Below are 21,130 nucleotides of genomic sequence, written 5' to 3'. Positions count from 1 at the left end.
TTCAGTTCAGTTCATAGTAAATTGCGTAAGATTCATGGTCCTTCAAAGAAACTAGAAATCCACGAGTGGTAGCAAAGTGTTTTTCCTGATGGCTTTTCATCACTGTTCATTTCCTTTAGTTTCCTGGGTTCTAAACGCGGAAGAAAATGATTAAGAACTAAGAAAACGACGCCATTAAAATATTCTATAGCCGTTTAACAATGTGAGGTGAAAAGGAATGATTATCGTTCAAACAATACCAAAATTCCTTGAGACATATCGTAACATTTGACACGTATGCATCCTTCAAATGTAATCACAAAAAGCAATTTGATGTTCTCATTCACTGTACACTGAGATTGATCGTAGAACAGACATCTAAGCGGACAAGCACACAGCGAGCAAGACAAGACTTTCCGTCAAAAATTGAGATAATTGCATATTCATCTGAATCATTCAATCATTCAATCATTCATTTATAAATTACTAGAGAACGAGAGCAAATCAAAATTGATATGTACAGTACATATGAAAAAACAACCAAAAAATCGGTCAGAATGTACAAAGTGTACATTACACACGATCCAAACCTGTGTTCGCATTTAGCGATGTCACTTTTACTTTCGCGTTGTTGTTCTTTCAAGCTTCACGAGTTTCTTTGTACTAGGATGGCACTATTTGAGAAGACTTTCGTTCTCTGATGAGTTCATTCATCACATATCCGAAACAAGTGAAATTTCTCCTGGTTTGTTCGGTTGTTTTGCTTTGTTTATTTTTGTATCGTACATGAACATTTAAGCTAACCAGCGAACATAAAATGAACAGATAACTGAGGTGATTTCAAGGAAGAGTGTGATGACAAGAGGCGTGGCTTCACTGTATCCGTGATTACATTGGACCATCCGAAGCAGACCAACTCGTCCTTATCCAATGAAATCGACGCGTGAAATTTTCGTTCAGAACATTTGTCCAATCACAATGCACGACGTGTTCACTGCGGTACACACATGTTTACAAAGCGTGCTCTTCTTTTCGCGATTATATCATGTCGTTGATCTCTTTGCGTAGAACCGCAGAGATAGTGGAATGTTTTATGTGAAAAATAATTATTTACAGTAAGATCTGGTGCTCTGATATCACCAATAGTGCTCAATCTTCAGAGATCGACACTAATTATTTTTACTGAACATGTTCACTCGTATTGAAAAATTATACAAAATGAAGGGTTTGCCAGTAAAAAGTGAATTTTATGTCAAAGTATAAATGCTATTTTTTTAATAATAAATGTTCACTGTCTAGTATGCAAGTACTTGTCACTTTGGAAATAGTGTCCGTCTAACCCCTGATGATTAAAGGTAAACCTTTACTTTCTCTCCATTTTTTTTTCTCAGTTGTGTAGGTAGTATTAGATCATACTATTTCAGTTACATATATAAAAAGATCAGTTAATGCTTATTGACTTGACAATTATCTATAAATTCTCGCCGATGCATGGTATACAGGTGGTATGAAAATGATACAGATAATGTTTGGGAAAGTGATGATCTATCGGTGTTTTGACCTGGAATGCAATTTAGAGGCCCACATATTTTATTCCAGCAGTAGTGTCCCCCATGTGTCTAATCTCAAAGCATTGTAAACTGATGTGTTTTGTACCAACTGTCAAATCACGAACCACCTGTAAACTGCGTCATTTTGCGCACGATATATCGGCAATTGAGGTGATTCTGTTCGTTCACTTTTCCTACTGCTGATTTCAGTCATCAAAGACTTACACCACAATCAATAGGCCCTACAGTGAGCTTGTATTATAGTCACTAGACAAGCTCTAAATAAATCACAATCGAACAAAAAAAAATGGTGGAACCATTTCACATTACACTAAGACACGAACTGTCAACATCCAAAAACTTCACTAGGAAACACTAAACATCGATAAACACCACAAAGTTACTGCATATACCAAAGCACAAGCACTACGACTTGAAATTGCTGAAATCAATATTGCACCAATCAATAAAAGATAAAGTAAAAGTTCAAAACAATACAGAATAGAGCACGTCCATTAAAACCCTGGTAGCCATTGATGTAAATTGCAATTCATAATGTTGGCTTTTACTCGGAGGGATATCGTTTCGTATAAAGACGGGACTGATCAAAAAAAAAACTGGTCAGATTTACAAAGGCAAAATATTTGGAATTCATTCCTTTCTTTTACAGCATGATATTATTCTGATAACACTCACATTACAATATTTTGTATAGCCACTCTAAAAATATATTTTCCATAAATATTCTTTAATTGCCATTATGTACTCTGAATTTGTAAATTACATTTTGACTAAAAAGAAACTCGGTCTTTTGATGTTTTGTTGGACATTTGTCATTTCCACCAATATGTAGTTTATGTTGGGAATATTACAACGATGTGATTGTCCATATGTGACATCGTGGATTTCATCATGAACAGTCATAATTTGAAAAAGAAATATGCAAAAATGCAGCAAAATACCATATTTTATTCCCACTTGAGATTGTCCTAAGATCCATTCCTGATTTAAAAAAAAAACCAAATCATATTACCACATCATCTATATTGAACCACGTTTTGTTTGTTGAAGAAAAGCAAAGCAAATCAAATGTTGCTTTTTCAACGCATACTTTCCCCTTTTGCATGACGGCACGAGGTCATTAGTAGAACGGTTAAATCGATGGAATAAAAAAGCCTAAATCGTGTATTTGTAACGATGTTGATAAGCAAGCACGTGATTCCACGATTCCATCGACACAGTACAGCGAACGGATCCATCACACCGAATTTTAAACACAGGCAGAGACAATCAAAACTTCTTGTCGTGTGCCGTGAAGGAAGTATAAAACAAAATGTTTCGTCCATAATTCATCTCCAAAGTGACATCTCTGAAGTCTAGTTTACTTCTGTCCATTGGCTCATATACTCGGCCGGAGTCGGGGACGTGCTGTCGTGAAGTGCTGTGCTCTATGTGCTTCCCCGTTAGGGGGCCTACCAGAGATTCGAACCGGTGACCTTCAGGGAAGGCTCCCACCCATGAGCGGCATCGGTGCTAGTCCTTTCTCCTCTAATACGTCGAGCAAGCAGCGATGGATGAACACGTATTGTTGCTATGCAACGGAAAGGGAGAAACAATATGAAAGTGACGCTGGTTTCAGTGGTGGATCCAGAGGGGGCGCAACCGGCGCACGCCCCCCTTTATTTTTCGTTAAAAACAAAAGAAATAAAAGAAAAAAAAATGAAATGAAACCCGGAAGTGGCACCAGAAATATTAGTCACGTCCCCCCCCCCCTTTTCAGAATTCCTGGATCCGCCCCCGGGTTTGATATAACGGTTGAAATGAAAGTAGCAAGTTTTGCACACGACACGGACATTTTCCTTTGTACAGACTGACTGACTGAAGTCACTGAGAGATTCTGTATCAAATTATCAGGCACGTTAGCATTGCATTACAAGTGCAGTTTGCTGTCGACTTGACCAAAAAAGAACTGTAAAGAGGAAGTAGAGTAGATTTCAATCATTTTATTTGCAACCGTCAGTGACGAGTTCACGAGACGACAGGACACCGGAGCCCAACTTTACCTGCATAGTGAGAGGATGGCGCTATAGAGCGTAATGTATTGTGTTATTATTGATACACCAAATTATGACTAGTATACTGTACAGTTAGAATATTCCTTATGAGTTGTTCAACTTACTTCAGTCTGGACCATGAAGTTTCGATGCATCCTCATCTCGCAAACAATACCCATGATGTCCACGTAGTCGTACTGCTCGATGTGTTGGAGGAGGCGGTCGAGGACGATGAACGTACCGGTTCGACCGACGCCAGCGCTGTCAAAAGAATCGAAAGCAACGGGAAAGATCTTGTGATGAAAACACATCGGTAGACGATTAACTAGCAATGTGTTGAGACATATTATAGCACTGATGAAATTCTGTGAAATCTATTTATTTTATTTTCAAGTGTCGGGTTACTAATTGAAAGTCTTTTTATTGTCGATATTATTTTACCTCTTGAGGACCGAGTAATGGCATAGAGTGCATTGAAGTAATCTGTTCGACGCTCATTCTGTTCCATTAAAAAAAGGGGAATCCAGTGCGCACGCACTAGAGGATGCTATGCCCGATAAGCAAGGGTAAGCTTTCTGGCCAGTAAACTTTGTCATGCAATCGTATATGTATGCGTGAGGTTTGTTTATTGTAGGAAACTTCCTGACAAGATACACTGAAATTAATAACAATAAAATTCATACACTCATGTTGTCTCAAAGGAATGAAATAAGAAGTGACATTGCACTGAATGAGCAAGGATCAGCTGAAAAGATTGTGACTGAAGTTTCGTGTTTATGAATGTATATGAAAAACATCTAGCCCTCATAAAAAAACAACTACATGATAGATAAATACATTGCACTGAACCATTCAGATGGGGCCCACGGACACCATCTTGTAAAACAACAGCAACAACAACAACAAAGCTCATAACAAAAGCAAAAAACTGCCCCCCCTCCCAATAAAAAAAAAGTTCAGTCACCAACACTTTAATGCACACCAATCTATAACCAACCTGCAATGAACTGCAATGGGCGTGGTCGAGGGGGGCGTGACGGTGCTCCGAATCCTCCTGATGAAAGAGAGGAGGTCCTGACTGGAGTCTGGCACCCCGTGGTCCGGCCACGACAGGAAGTTCCAGTGACGCACGTGTCTCCTCTGGTCTCGCTACAGTACGTAACAACATTAAGCACGAAACCCACCGTCATGATCAATCTTTAACCTCACGTTTTCACTTATATCTTTTTTGTTCTTTAAATTAATTGCAGGTTAGAGGTCTTTGGAGAGGCTAATCTGAGCCAAGATCTACCTTGAATTTGGGTAAATTTTGTTACACCATGGCCGTTGTAAGTAATACAAGGACATATTGGCTTTTCTTTAGTGAATTCTCACAAGAGCTGAGCACAAATCTCAAATTGTCTAAACGTATAGAGCCCCGTTAGTAGAATCATGAAAAGAGCATTCAAATCTTTCAGTTGGTTTTACATTGATTGATCAGTGAACATAAAGCTGTGTAGACGCAGAATGCATTGTACGCGTCATTTGCGCTGTATCTGAGAAACAAAGTACACATACATTGTGATCTTTTCACATAATCCTTCAAGCGTTGACAGTATGTGCGTCAATAACTTAAGTACATTTGTACAATCAAAGGTTTTCATCTATTCATATCTCATCTGCACGTTCTGCAAATATACCTCTCACTACACTGATACAGATAACGGTAAATCTTATCCTATGAACTCCACAAGTCCATAAAACATATTGACATCAAAGCAAAATAACAAGTAAAAACTCAGAAGTAAATGAACTGAGAGCAACTGAAATTGTTTTTAGTTCATCGAGACTTTAGAGAAAAAAAACCACGACCTAAAGTTACATTACACTCATTATACTAGATCATGTTATCAGTTTCACCGATGGTCTTTCTCAAATGATAAGTCCAAATATTCATTACGGTATACTGGACCTGTATTGTGGAATGATTTGAACGTGAACCATGTTTTTAATGCACAATTTAGTAATATTAAAGAAAACAGTTTAAAAGATTCTTCTGAGTTTATACTGAAATTCCATGTGAAAGTATCGGTCTTAGATTTTGGGTGATATCCTTATGTATTTTGACCATGCCAATTTGTTTGTTTCTTTGTTTCTGTATTGTTTGTTTTCTCAGTTCAAATCTGTTTCTATACATTATTAGGTATGCACAGTCTCACAATCCATCTAAAGGCTTTCTCATGTGCATTCCATTTACAGTTGTGTACTTTGTGCTGATTTGTATAGCATATGAATGTAACAATACCTTGTGTTAACGTTGTTTTGATTTGTATGTAATGTGTTTTTATCCTTGTGGAATGATGGAAATAAATGAAATGAAATGAAATGAAATGAAATGAAATGAAATGAAACAGTATGCCACGGGTCTGTATGCAAAGCGCAAAAGTTGCAAGTGGAAACAGTCTAACTCACAATCTGAAGAATGAATTCTTTGATGTTCCAGTTCGTTTCCTCGAATGTCTGCGTCATGGTCACTTGGATGTCGCCATATAAGACTGGTTTGTGGTCATCTGGCCAGTACTGGTCACATTTGACCTGAAGCGGAAGAGAATGAAACACATTGGTATCTTCTCGACAGGAGCGACACAGTGGTCATCGCCTTAATTTTACGGGTGTATATATTTCCATTCTCCACGCTGCGATGATTGCGATTACCTTCTTCCCTCCGACTTTGTGCATTTTTATGCTAATGCGTTTCGGAAAGATTTAGTTATTGCATGGACCACCACTGCGTAGCGTATAAATACGCTTTTCTCTGTATACGGCAAGGGATTTGATAACCCAATGGCAGTAGGGCATTGCCTTATCAAAGCATGCTCATAATTGATTTGCATTTAAAATTCTACTAATTCGTAAAGAAAAGATGGGGAAGAAACTTTCTCATTGCAATAAGGCAAAGGCAGATGACCCCCCCCCCCAAAAAAAAAAAAAAAAAAAATTAAAAAAAAATGCAGAAGTCTAACATAATATAAAGGTGGTGATCGAATTGAATACTAGTAATACTGAATTGCTTGCATGACTTACTTTTCCCTTCTCCACCAGTTGCGTTACCATGACGACCGTACTGACGTTCTGCTCCCAAATCATCCTCCACGTGTCGTCTGCGGTTCCAGGGAGCGGGCCCTGGAATGCGATGTATTCCCGCGGTGAAGTAAATCCCTATTTCGATATGACAGGTAGAAAAGGTTACAGTCACTAAAAAAAAAAAAAAAAAATGGTTGAAAGGATGTGGCATGCTCTGTCAAGCCCTTGTAGCATGCGTCACCTGCATATTACAATGTATGTAGATGGACTTTTGCAGTCAGTTGTAAGTGACTTGCTGAAAGTGTTCAAGTCAATCTACCATTTAGGACAGAAATTTTTATACGTCCAGTGAATTCCAAATGCAGTGAATGATAATATCTGCAGAACTATGTGCTTTATGTGACATATCGTTTCTTTTTTTCTAATTCTCCGTTCACCTTGAGGTCCGGAATTCTGAAGAATGTATCGGTGGTTGCAAGAAACGAAATCAACTTGTTCAGTTTTCCTTACATCTTGTATCTCCTGGTACTCGAGTGTGTATGTGTGTGTTTTGGGTTTCTACTTCTTGTGTTCGTCAGAATCATTCCACATTTCTGGAGAAATATGTTACATACATGTATAGTCACAATGAAACGGAAGAGGAGAGCAAGGTGTAGAGTACCAGGGTGTGATGTTTCAGCAATTCATTGCCATAGAAACCGGCCCGAATATCTGTGAACACTATTGTTGCTAACCATGCCCGCACCTGGTTCCAACCCAATACTAGCTATAACAAAGGACTGTGACATCACCACTTCGGTAGTCTATATTCAGATACTAATGTTAAAGGCGCAACCATGATTATATTCACTTTGTGTGTAAAGTCAAGTTTGTTGTTTCTTACCGGGATGTAGTTGGCGTTGATGTAGTCCGATCCGTCCTCGTCGTCGACGGAGCTCAACTTCACTCTCGTCCGATCATCTGATGTCGAAATAAAGACAACAAATCGTTCAAATCGATCCATCTCCAGAGGTTAGTTATCGAATACTAGTAGTGCATGGTATGCTATGTCAGTCAATCAATAGACTTAATTATAGTGCTTAAAGGTAATCGACGATGACATTATCTTTTATGTCATGAAAGACTGCAACCTCTGTTGTGAAGGTGTGTTCTCGAAATCCATTTCATTCTCACGTTATCACTGAAAACAAAATGAGTTTTGTAATATCAAACAATGGCCTAAAGAAAGCATTTATGTTTTGGTTTTGTTTTGTTGTTGTTGTTGAGCTATGACCGTTCTAATGTCACCTAATATCTTGATTCAAAGTGACAGAATTGTGTCAAATAGTACGTGAGGTCGGAGAATACACATTTACTGGTCTGCATAGAATCATTTTAGTATTCTTTTTAAAAGAATTACACAAATCGAGACTATCAAGGCAAATAAGAAATTTATGAGGACACAAATGATTGAACGTGTGATATGGCACTAACTCCTTTGTGTCAAGCGACAATGAGCAAGCAAAGAGGACAATAAAAAAACAAAAACGAGCTAACGATAGCTTGTTACGAAAACTCTTAATGACTCATCACGTCCTTATGCCATGATATTCTTTTACGGTACATTTACGAGTTAAAAAGTATCTCCAGTCTTCAATCCTTAAAAACATACTTGTCATGTTCTGTATCTGTCATTGTTAGTGATCTGTAATATTGTTCTACTCACAGGGAAGGATGTTCGTGTAACGATTTTTGCCCACATTTGCTGCAGAGACGGCGGTACTGGTTGTCAGTTTCTTGCCAACTTTACGAATTGCCTGAAATCAAGAAAGGTTTAAGCAAAAGGAGCTGAGTGAATATACAAATGCAAATAAAAATCTGCAATTGAGAGAAACACAAAGAGTACCATTCGAGTAGTAATAATGGTAATGAAAAGAAGCAATCAGCCCCACAAGTTTCCTTATATAGTAACAATACAAAGTACAATATTGTGATCGATATAGCAGGGCTCGACATTAGCGATGGCCCGGTGGCCCGGGGCCACTAAAAATTGATGTCGGGCCACCAAATTTCCAAAGGTTATATTTTGGTGACTCGACCGGGCAACTAAGATTCTAAACGGACTGTTTTGTTTCTTTTTACGTCAGGCCACCAAACTTTCAAATGTAAAGATTATACAGTGGTCCGAGCGGACCATCACAATAAAAGTTAGTGTCGAGCCCTGGCTATAGCATACTTATTAAAGATTCATTTCCGGCGTCACACAATAGTGTTGAATATGGACATTTCTCTTAATCCGAGCAAGCCCTTGATATTATATAAAATCATGCTGTTTATGACACGGTGAAGTTTAAACTGCAAATTGTAATATCAGATGAGCTCCGTTCGGTAGGGAGGGGGGGGGATCATGGAAAGAGATGGAATCAATAATTTCATATATTGCCCTCCTGAGGGCCACGTTGTCATACATCGTCCTCGTGACCGGTCAATATATTGTATATTATTACCTATACGAGGTAGTTTTGCGAGGCAATTGCAGTTGTTATTTGGCAGGGTTAAAGGTCAGCAGTTAATATTCGTTTCGCCACGTCGCTGCGTGTCGGTTACACACACCGTACCGTACACAAAACAATGTGTGCAAACAGTGCAATCTTCCGGTTTTCGCCATTCACTTTACACAGGGAGGTGGGAAGAGAAAGAGTGGAATCTCTCTCCCCACCTCCCTGCTTTAAATGTAAACAATCCCATCGACCACGAAAAGAAAACATTCCAGGACGTCGCTGGGTGTCGGTTACACGCACCGCAGAAGAACGCTGATAAATCAACTCACACAAGGTCGACCACTTACTGCAGCACTACAGGTCAAACAATGACTAATCCATTTGTGCTCAATAATTGCACAGTGACCATCAGCTTTACAACTCTCCAAATTTAAACAGAAGTAAAAATAAAGTGAAAAAGCGTTCAGATGTTTGAAGTTCGCCTGTTTGAAGTTCGCCTGTTACAACTACATACGTATCTTTGAAGTTGGAGTTGAATGATATACATTGATGAACAATTTTTCAATTATTCGACATGTTAATGATCTACAGGTAGTCAAAATGTGGCTTGATCTATATCATAGTGTATAGCCGTATTCACATATTTTCTTAATTTACCTAGGGGATAGGTAATAATTATGATATTGACTGGCCTTGAGGGAGATACCAGATAAATATTGCCTGCACTGAAAGAATATTGCCCTCGTCTTCGACTCGGGCAATATTCTTTCAGTTTCGGCAATATTTTCTGGTATCTCCCTCGAGGCCAGTCAATATTATATAAATGTCCTTGCTGTCATCACTTACCTCATACTCCTGCGAGTAGCCGTAGTTACTGTCTGCATTCATTGAGTACCAGTCTCGTGTGAATTCGGACAGACGAACCGGCCTATAAAAGAAAAAGAGAAGTGATAATGTCGCTGATTGTTTCCTGGTACCAAGCACCAAATGATGTCATTTTTTGAATAATGGTCAATAGACGAAAAACAAAAGAAGAACAAAGTAAGAAAAATACACAAAACATTTCAATTATGCACATAAAGAATGGAGAGCTATGGTTGGATCAATAAATTTGCCAATACAGTGACAGAGGTGGAACGAAAGTATTCACTGTACAGACGCATTACACAATTATGTATAAAACAACAAACAATTTATCAAGAAATTGCGAGACGACTACAGTTTTGTAACAAAATAATGACCATATTTTCCACTTGTTACTGACATATTGTTATACTGGGGAAATATTCCCGCTGCTTTCTGAAAGATGTAAGCGCTCCTTCATTACGCTAGCAAAGTGATTATTTATGTTGAATTCTCTTTATATCGATGTTCTCATAATTCTACTGTGGCATCACGAAATGTTGGGTAGTCTTCTTTTTACATCGATGACGACACATGGATTTAACAAAAACTTTAAAAATTGGTATAACTTTACTGAAGTGATCTACTAATATTGCTGTATTCACTCAATTCACATATTTTGGGATAACTTCCCCCTTTAACATCCAGCGCTGACCAACGAGTGTGTCCGGCTCGTACCTCGAGTATTTCTGTTTGCTGACCACTGTGGACTGATGATGATTATTGGCTACTCTCGTCAGCTCGACATCTTTCAAGTTGGCTGGGTGATAACGCCCTCTGCCGTCGAGTCTGCACCAGAGAAAACGGAACGTGGTTAGTCTAGTATGACTAACATCGTAACAATAGGATAAAAAAGTAAACATATTTTTTTTTCCTTTTATCCCACCTAAAAAAAAGGAAAAAAAGTGGAAGCTGCAGTTTAGGGGGCGCACGAAGTTTATCACAAAATATTTCTTGTTTGGAGCATATTTCGAATATCTATTGCGAAGCGTTTTAAATCCCTTTTATAGTAATTATTTTGTCGATTTCCCACTGTCTTTAGGGAAGGGAGTACGATATAATATTGAATCTAGGTGTTCCCAGATAGTGCAATACCCTTTCTCCTATCTCTTTTCTCTTGGTACACCTACTGAAGCTGAACCTTTCATTAACTGAAAGCTACTTCATTTCGATGTGTATACTTAATGCCTTCATTGCTTGAAGCTGTTTTATCTCTTGTCTACACCATGATCCTGTAGGAAAAGGATTTCCTTTTTAACTTATCAACACTTAACCTTGTCGAAATATTTGAAGGGTCTCTTTCAGTGATCCTTATCTTAACGTGATTTTAGATTGAATGCTTAATTATTTGAGTTCTTAGAGTTCTGCGGTAAGCAGTAATGGTAATATATTTGTTGCTGCCGTGCCCATTTTCTTTTCATTTCTCTACTATCCTTTATCAACATTGTCGACATCATGAACACCAGGAACATCATAGCCAACATCATTCATTACCAGCGTCATCACAAACAACAAAATAAACAATTTAAACACTACATTATCTGAAGCATTGTTTATTTTTGACAACAAATTCTACCCCACAATCCTTTGATAATATCCACTGCCCTCAACACTTTGGAAGTATTATAAGGGTTCTCGTATCCCCCCCCCCCACACACACATACACATACACATACACATACACATACACATACATACACACATAAATCCCATCTGATGGTGACAATCGCTCTAAATTAGGAATTGCCAGTTTAAATCGAACCATGCATCCCCGGTTTTGAAAGAGAAGAAATTAAATCTCCCACGAATTGCACCTAGTATAATTATCTCCTTTTTAAAATAATGATTTAATATTATATTAGATATTATATATTATTAGTTTAGCTGGAATACTATCTTTTATCTTTTGTAATCATTTATTGATTTCATGACGCACTGATCCTATCCTCGTTCCGTGGCAATACCAGGATTCTTTGGAAATATGAGGTACATAAGCATACGATTACAGTCTTCCCCTCCTCCCCCTTAACTTTATGACAACTATTCCATGATTTTCAACTGCCTTGTCTATTTCATCGGAGTCTGCATACAATATTGATTGTTGATTTTTCCTGTCATCTACAATCAAGGAGCTCAAGTTGTCTCGAAGCATACATGAAGACCCACATTTACACGTAGAAAATAATCAAGAAAACAACTAGCCCCTTAAAACAAACAAATAAACAAACAAGCAAAAATATTCATACAATCTCATTATGAAAGGGTAATAAAGGTCACGTGTATGCAAGTATGGGTATACAAAATAATCTCAATAATCCTAAGTACAAAACGACATTAAAGCAATGCACTTAGAGCTTTTTCTGTTTTGGGCGTGTCATTTGATTTTTTTTTCCTATGATAAGCGAATAAGGATACACGGAATTTTTAGATAGGCCTTACTTTGCAATCGATGGCTACCACCACAAAAACAACAGCTTCACTTTTACTCTAACAATAAAGCAAAACGAGACAATCTTTTACCACAATCACATACGGATCACTGCAATATGACAATCGACCAATACACATTTGCACAGCACAACAAACATGAATGCATCATGGAACAGAACTATTATTTTGGTTCTGGCTATGATAGCGGGAAACATGACACTAAAATGGTTCTGCAAGGCACCACAAATAGGAAATAAGCTGGAGGAATTTTCTATTAGTAGCAAGGAAGCAAAGGAAGTGTGCACTTTAAAAGCAAAGCCCAGGAAAGGTTGAATAGGGGACATAGTGTTTACACAGATCATGTTATTGAGAATGTCAATATAAAATGATAAACGAAGACATCTAAAAAATCAGGCACAAAAATCATAGTAACAAAGACTTCTAGGGTACTAGGTATGTGCGGACTGATGCAGACAAATTTCAGCAGGGGTCAGAGTCTAAGTTCAAGTTGCTCTAGAATTGACAAGACCGATGCAAGACTTTAAAGTGGTCTATATGTATTCTAAAACACTTCATAAAATGGGACCTTAATACACCGACTTTGGTCACTTCGTTAGATCTGAACACCAAACTCAGATCTATACATTCAATCTTGATTTTTTTTTTAATGCAAAAGAAAGAAATGTTTCCACCTGACAAACGGCACTACAAAACGAAAAACAATTGGCACGACACACGTCAAGTCTGATACTATAATTATGAACTAGCTCTCAAAAACATGCTACCTTTCCTTTTTTTTTACAGTCCATTACCTGTGTTTGCACTGTAGCACCACTCGTAGACATTTATGTAGTCTGTGTGGAGCAATCCAAAATAATGTAAAACTTAAAATAACTCGGATGAGTTTTGTGAAATAGCAAGCCATGGCAACTTTACAAAACATTCATGAACCATCTGATGAGATAACATGCACTATGTCACTGAGTCTGAAATTGAACACATACGGGGAAAATGAATTGTTTTATGTTTTGAATGTCATATAACTCAAAATACGCAAAGATGAATATATTCAACAAGGAATTTGTTCCATGGAAACTTATGGGGAAACTTATGCGGAAAAGATTCCGGACAATTCAAAGTGTTGCTATTGGCTGAAAGTTTTCTTAAAACAAAAGCGCTGGTGTGAGGATTAATGATGACAAGACGAAGACAAAATGACTGAAAGAAATGTGTACAAACGAAGAGTGAGTTAGTGACGAGTGTTATGACCTTCCGTCTGCGAGCATGGAAAACGGTGACATATAAATAAGTAAAACCCAATATAAAATCGCAATTGAACAAAACAAAAAGTTGCTGTACATGAAAAAAAAAACTTTGTTAAATTTGTCAAGAAAATTAAACGTGTCAAAGTAGAATCGGTGACAGACGTTATGGTTGAATAACGAAAAGAAATATAAAAGAATATGAATTTCAGTGGGTTAGAATCCTGGGCGCAATTCGACATCGCGATCTGTACATGGAATGTTAAAGGTCAGTTACATTACTGTTACGTAGTATATAGTGGCTAGTAAACATATAATAGTTTTTATACTCCAGTGCTTAAGTCCCCTATCATTGCAGCACACCAATGACATTCATTACGAGGATTTCTGATTTGGCTTTGAAGATGACTTACGGTTATATTTTTATCACATATTTTCGTAATTTTAATACACAGCCAAAATAATGTTAAGAGAGGCAAAGTAAACACATGGTTTCGTTTGTTCAACTTGGTTTATTAACACAATCATCCAGTCAAGTGAACAAATAGAAACTCCTTTGTTGTTTTTTTTCTTTCCAACTGCAAATACGCATCCCATTACTCATCGAGAACATTCTTTATAGCTTCCCTTTTGTATAAAAATAGAAACACCTCATCCTTTCCTCAACTGCGAGAAAGACAATCATTTCAGTACTGCAAATATTATCGTTTGATCACATGTCACTATGAAATTCTATTTTGCTAGTCTGTAACAGCTAACTACTACTAACTACTTTGCTAATCCCTCATGCTACAACAAGAAGAAAGGCGTCTTGAACATAAGACTAGTCAACATAAGGTCAATTCTTTTACTTTATTTTTCTTTCTTTCTTTTTTATTTTCGCGTATTCGGCCGACGTAAATTCTGCAAAGTTTACAACTCAATGTTCAGGGAAAGTCAAAACGACAAAAAGAGAAGAAAGCCGAAAATACACCGATTTTGATCGAAAAAATATTCAAACAAAGACAGAAATAATTGCGGTTGAAGTTTGCACCCCCAATTTCAAAAGCACCGCGGGCACAGTGGAAACAAAATCAATATTGACTGCTTTACTAATTTATTCAAATTTCATGCATAAACTTCGATTAAAAAACAAACAAAAAAGAGCTTGATGTTTGTATGAAGACTTGATCTACGTGGTATATACTAATAGGTGTAATTTGAATGGCAAGAATTGACAAGGAAGAAGAACAAATGAGTTGAATAGTTTGTTACTATGTCCTCTGGAAGAACACAAAAATCGTTCTATAAAATCAAACATTAGTGCACTATAGCTTGTTCCCTTGTTACAGTGAGAGGAAGATGCCGTAATGACGATAAATAAATGGATGATAAATGGATGGATGAATGAACGAAATATTTAACAAAACTATATAAACTGAATAATTAATCAATATATACATGAATTATTTTTAAAGATAATTCTTAAATATATGTATTGCATTTTGTGTACAACAGCTGAATTAAAGGTGCATGATTTTGTGTCAAGTGCTTTACATATACCAAAATGTGATGTGCGAGTGAAGTTTGATTAAGTTTTGAAGGCTTGCGCATGGAAGCTACAATCTTAACAGACACCCGCCCTATTTGGCACACACTACTGTGGTTCTACCAAAAACTGCTTGGCTGTTGCACGGCATTTTCTGAAAGATTTGCATTTTTAAATCTAATCCATGCAAAATTTTCCCTCATCAAAACTAGCTTGTTCGCAATGCAAATACCAGTATGAATATCTCTTGTGGAGTGCATCTGTCTGAACATGATTCCAAAGGCATGATTAAAATATCACAGTGGAGTGTATTCTTCAATGCCACCATGCATTATTGTGCTTTGCAAGTGAGGGTTGCAAGCTCCCCTGCCGCTATGGACATCGTATCGACAGGTATCGGAGTTACGCCACGTTCTGCACATTTATTGTCAAATTACTGCGCAAGCACCAAATATTATTATATTGGTGAATTTGTCGAGGCGATTTCGGTTTGTACCGTTCCCTGTTTGACTTTGATGGATAAAACCTTTGACCCCTCGTTCACTAGTCTTCGCCACAGACGCTCTATAGTGTTGCTGCGTGAGAAATCAGGGGCTACGGTACCTTCCGATACGTCGGCCAGTCAGTTTGTTAGACCCACTATAGACTACACGGGGATGCAATAAGACGTTGTCATCTTCTGACCTGAACTTGCGGACGATGACGATGATGGAGAGGATGATGACCACGACGAGGAGGGAGAAGAGTGCTGTGCTGATTCCGATGATGACGGTATGGGGGCTCGTGGCTGCTCGAGCAAAATAGCTTAGAGTTAACTCACTGTTTTCCAATGCACATTAAACAAATACAATCAAATACAGATCAAATTATTATATCCTCACTTCAGTGGTAGTCACTGGATCAGAGTATGATTAGTGGAGATAAACAAATTAAACAAACCAAGATATCATTAGTCTATCGGAAAATATGTGCCTTCAGAACTTTCCTTCAAAGTTTTGCATAGTGTTTTATCATACGTATTGTAGTAATCAACTTTTCATATACCTGTGAAATATTGCAACGGATATAAATAAATTCCCTAAGGCACTGGCTTTCACGACCTAATGAACACAAATCGATACGATTTGTAGCGAATGTTGGATTGTCTTCTGCGAAATCAGAATCTTTCGAAGAAATGAAGGGTTAAGAATTAACTAGACTCTCACTGGAGGTATATACCGCAATACGGCTCAGTCGGGCATACACCTACGTAAAAGGAAACGAAATTTAAAGGGAAATCATGAGCCAATATTCGACCTTTACAGTACTTACGTAACGGCACGGGTAGGGAGAACGGCGTATCGGCGTAGCCACCGGGTGACATCCCTCGGAAACGGTATCTGATGGAATTCAATTCAATTCAAATCAAATTTAGGTTCATTATGTATATCAACAAATTCAGCAAAATTCAGTAGGGGTGTGATCAGGAATCATATAATTCCTTGTGGACTTAATGAACAGCGAACCTATCAACCTTCATATAGTGGTGTGTCACTAAAAACTCATAAATTATCTCACTACTTTGCGGCAACTAAAACTTGCCAACATTCTGCATTGCCTGTTCCTCAATGTTTCACGGTATGCAAGCCATCTGCTGGATAGGAGGACGTGAGGACCCCAGTGATGATTAAAGTGAAGTCAGTTACATAATTGGAATAGCTTTGGATTTTTTTTGGGGGGGGGGGGGGGGTGGGGGTGGGATGGGGATGGGGGTTTTCTACAACAGTGTTTTATCGTTTGAATAAGTATATGAGGAATGCTCTAATTACATCATCCGTAACAATTGCTTAAAAGCAACTACTGTAAATCCAACCTTTCCGTTCCACAAATTCCTATGCTACTTCGTGAAAAGTGCACTTAGTGCAGTACACAAAAGTGTTTGAAAATGATTTAATGTCCTTTTACTACAAAAACATCATACACTATTTTTGTTAGACATTATTCTACGAAAACAGCCCTTTCATCTGTAACAATCCATGCATTGTGCTGAATGTTGTATACGTTTGAATGAAGAATTGATTGAATGAATAAAATTATGCACGTACAAACGGCTGGAAGAAGGCAAGACTAACTGACTGATTGATTCACTGACCATGCTGACTGAATTAATGAATGAAAGAACAGATGGATGGATGAATGAAAGAATGTGGTTTGGCAAAATGAATGAATGAATGAATGCACGAATGAACGAAAGAATACATGAATGAACGAATGAATGAATGCACGAATGAACGAAAGAATACATGAATGAATGAATGAATGAATGCACGAATGAACAAAAGAATACATGAATGAACGAATGAATGAATGCACGAATGAGCGAAAGAATACATTAATGAATGAATGAATGAATGAATGAATGAATGCATGCATGAATGAATGCATGAATGAATGAATGAGTGAGTGAATGAACGAACAAAGGAAGGAGTGAGACTTACACGTAAGAGCGACCATGAGCTAGCGGCCCGTTACAGTAAACGTCCTTCTCGTTCTTCGAGCACCGCTCCCCTCCTATCTCAATGGATAAAGTGGTCGCCACGCTCCTACGTCTGCGACGTCCTGAAATACACAACGCAAAAGTGTCTTATTAATGACTAATTTTTCCCTTCTTTATCTGACTTTCTACACACATTATCATATTGTCAAAAAGAAGAAGTTATTCATCGAAATGCCACGTAAAGTAAAATTACATCGGCTCACCCCCTGTCCCGCTGGCCCCTACTGAGGCGTTGGACAGTACTAGACATCTGCAGAATACTATAGTACTGTTCTTCCACATGGCTATACGACATACGGAAAATTATGTGTGACGACAAACTTGCCATCCATGTTTTCTTCCCCAAAATCTGTGGTTTCGGGGTGACTCCATTTTGTGGCATGGGTTCGAAACGAAGCGGTTCATAAAGCCACAGTCTTTTGTGAGGATGTATCATTATTGTTGGCAGACTTCATCGAAAACAGCATGGTCTCCTTCCTAACAACGTCTCCTTTACCGTTAATCAATGACTTCCTCAATGCGGAAATCTGTCAATACCCCACGCTAAATGGAATGTCCCCTATTCACTTCCGGGGAATGCCTTCACGTATAGTAGCTTGTCTGACACTATGCATTACCCATAAGCATCCATCTAATACCTCATTACTGACTTTCGAAAGAGGCACTAGCGTGGCCAAGATATACAACACCGATTCTCTGACAGTAACGTGAGTAGCATTTTGTTTCATTGAGTATGTTTAAATCATTCGATACGTAAATATTGCTAATTTGTAAAAGGTAACTACTTTTATGTGGGATGCTTTGTTGAAGACAAACGTTTTAAATTTCAGCCATATAGACTAGTACCTAAGAAGAAGACAAACGTCACGGAAAATGAATATTATGACTTTATATAATAGTTACACCTTTTGAATTATCACAAGCAAAACCACATTAAAGGTGTTATATAAAGTCATTTGAAATTGACTGGAAGTTAGACAAAAAATTTAGATAAATCATTGTGAATTGTCAGCCAGTCACTGGCAGTCACCTGATTGCATTTCACTGATGTCAATTGGATCACTAATCTGATATGGCGGAATGACGTCTTCAGAGATAGCCTCCGCCCAAGTCGTCATCTTGGGATGTGTTGAGTTCCCACTCTCCGGCTCGTTGGCAGCTGGAATAAAACAGATACCGGGTTAAAATTGGCATTTTGAGGTCCAGAATTTCATTCTGAACAGAGCATATAGCTTTTTCCTTCTTTCTATAGAAACCTTGAACTTTGATAATCATTTGTTGCATTATTTTTTGCCGTTAATTTTAATGAGTTTTCATTCAAATAATCATAACAACAATAATCATAGACCTAACATACATGTGTGCAGCTGTATATCGAATTGATAATTCATATAATAAAGTCACGTGTTCGACTGACAGACGACAGATACAAAGCACAAGTACATAATTGATACAGAGAAACCTGACAATGCATACACACACATCTATATGCGCGCGCATGCGTACACTTTTTTATGATGTTCTTGATATAAATTTCATTCAATAACAGCATCATGTTTACAATGAAATGAATACAAGCGAAACTAAGCAGCTATATTATTCTTTTAACTTGTGCCGTAAATCAATTATGTTTAACATACATTAAAATATCTTTTGAGTACACACGCCCGCACACACACACACGCACACACACCACACACAAGCACACGCATCTATGGATATACCCACAGAAGTGTACATACCATAGCAGGGACGTGATAACTCCCAACACATTCGCAATGTGACACACAACCCAACATTACACTGTTGAATTCCACTGCCTACATCTTGCTTGGTAATTGTACATGGTGTTTTGTTAAATAATTTAAACATCAATTATAATTTTGTTTTCATAACTTTAATTAAACTCTAGGAAAAGTTGTCAGAATATAAAATTAATTCCCATTGGTGTAAGTGTTGCCTCAGGATATTTGTCATTTATATTCAATTGAATATGATTATAGAATGGCACCTTTAAACTCATGGCTACTTCAAAAAGAGGACTACTGCAATCTATTTCATTATAATTTTTTTTTGTACAAAAATGAGTGAACAAAAACAAACAAACAAACAAACAACACATAACATTTAGGGGTGGAGAGAAGGTTGAAGTGGTGTTCTTGGGTGGGGTGGAGGGGAGGGGTAATGTTAGTAAGAGGTGCGGAGTTAGTAGAAGAAGGTAAAGGAAGGGGTTTACTCACAGAACTTACCGGCCGCTTCGGCGACGATCACACTGACGTGAGTGATTGGTCCATTGTCATCACTGAAAATGCTGGGGTCAAAGGTTACATCAAAGCCTGTCGATCGTATGGACTTGCTGGCAGGATGAGAGGGCACCACTTTCGGTATTTCAGGAACTGAAAGTGAAAAGGCATGTACTCCCATTGTGTCATTATTCCATTAAAAAAATCCCACAAAAGAAGTCCATTAATGTGCAGATAGTTATTTACATAGTATATGCACGTATAGGCATGCTGAATGTTTTGAGGAACATTCTCCGCAGATTGCCAGTACAATGTCTGGAAAAACCTGAAGTAAAATCATATCCATTGATGTTCTACATAAGATGAGTAGATTACATGTACAAGTGTATATACTACATGTATGGTTCTTCAATTTCGGTTCCCAGGATGATAATTGGTATGTTGGTTTTGTGTAATTATATATCGTTGAAATGTACAGCATCGAACTGAGCATCCAAAGTGTACAAATATGCTTAAACAAAGATTATGCATTACTCATATAGTTTTACTGAAGTATGAGGCAGAATCTCTACTTACTTCCGATTTTGGTTAATATCACACCAGACCTCTCTGGGCCATATCCAACTTCATTTTGAGCCTGAACCTGAATAACGAAAATTATTAGAGGAAGAAACATGGTAAGAGAGAGAGAGAGAAAGTTTAAGACTCGTAGACGTATTCAGTTATAAATGATCATGGCTATTTTTCTGTAACGCAAGGTAACTTGGTATGAAGGCCAATGTTTTGAAGCCTTTACATGAACTATCTTGTTATGAGAGGTGGTAATTCCCACATGATATAAAAAGCGTCGTTGATGATATAGATAATAATGAGCACATGACGAGTATGATATTAACAGTAGTCATATATTGACATATTATAGGTTATTTCTTACGAGCAAACATACAAGAATAGGTAAATGATTATGATAGAATTTAAGCAACATTTGACATTTGACGATATTCATTGTATCTACCCTCTGCTTGGTATTTATCTGTCTACCTATCTCTCTATCTATATATAAATGTATCTCTATCTATCCATCTACCTATCCATCTATCCG

The 21,130-nt window shown here is 37.6% G+C and overlaps 1 protein-coding gene across 1 annotated transcript in view; it reads right to left on the bottom strand.

Annotated features, from left to right (window-relative positions):
* The window catches only part of LOC139729482 (tyrosine-protein phosphatase 10D-like), a 30,862-nt gene continuing 9,732 nt past the window's right edge, over window positions 1-21,130 (bottom strand). The window contains exons 9-24 of the mRNA XM_071640407.1: window positions 20,605-20,671; window positions 20,035-20,181; window positions 18,816-18,944; window positions 17,727-17,847; window positions 16,561-16,628; window positions 15,934-16,036; window positions 13,272-13,313; window positions 10,708-10,818; window positions 9,973-10,054; window positions 8,352-8,442; window positions 7,530-7,606; window positions 6,647-6,781; window positions 6,035-6,157; window positions 4,581-4,732; window positions 3,709-3,844; window positions 1-3,120 (exon numbers count right to left, since the gene is read on the bottom strand). Of these exons, the coding sequence (XP_071496508.1) occupies window positions 3,028-3,120; window positions 3,709-3,844; window positions 4,581-4,732; window positions 6,035-6,157; window positions 6,647-6,781; window positions 7,530-7,606; window positions 8,352-8,442; window positions 9,973-10,054; window positions 10,708-10,818; window positions 13,272-13,313; window positions 15,934-16,036; window positions 16,561-16,628; window positions 17,727-17,847; window positions 18,816-18,944; window positions 20,035-20,181; window positions 20,605-20,671 (1,677 nt within the window). The 3' untranslated portion in view covers window positions 1-3,027. The remainder of the gene's footprint in view (window positions 3,121-3,708; window positions 3,845-4,580; window positions 4,733-6,034; window positions 6,158-6,646; window positions 6,782-7,529; window positions 7,607-8,351; window positions 8,443-9,972; window positions 10,055-10,707; window positions 10,819-13,271; window positions 13,314-15,933; window positions 16,037-16,560; window positions 16,629-17,726; window positions 17,848-18,815; window positions 18,945-20,034; window positions 20,182-20,604; window positions 20,672-21,130) is intronic.

Source organism: Diadema antillarum, unplaced genomic scaffold, assembly GCF_040938485.1.
Source record: "Diadema antillarum isolate AM-2024a unplaced genomic scaffold, OU_Dant_1.0 seq00000243_RagTag, whole genome shotgun sequence".
NCBI classification, from domain to species: domain Eukaryota; kingdom Metazoa; phylum Echinodermata; class Echinoidea; order Diadematoida; family Diadematidae; genus Diadema; species Diadema antillarum.
This window is presented reverse-complemented; position numbering and strand designations above follow the sequence as displayed.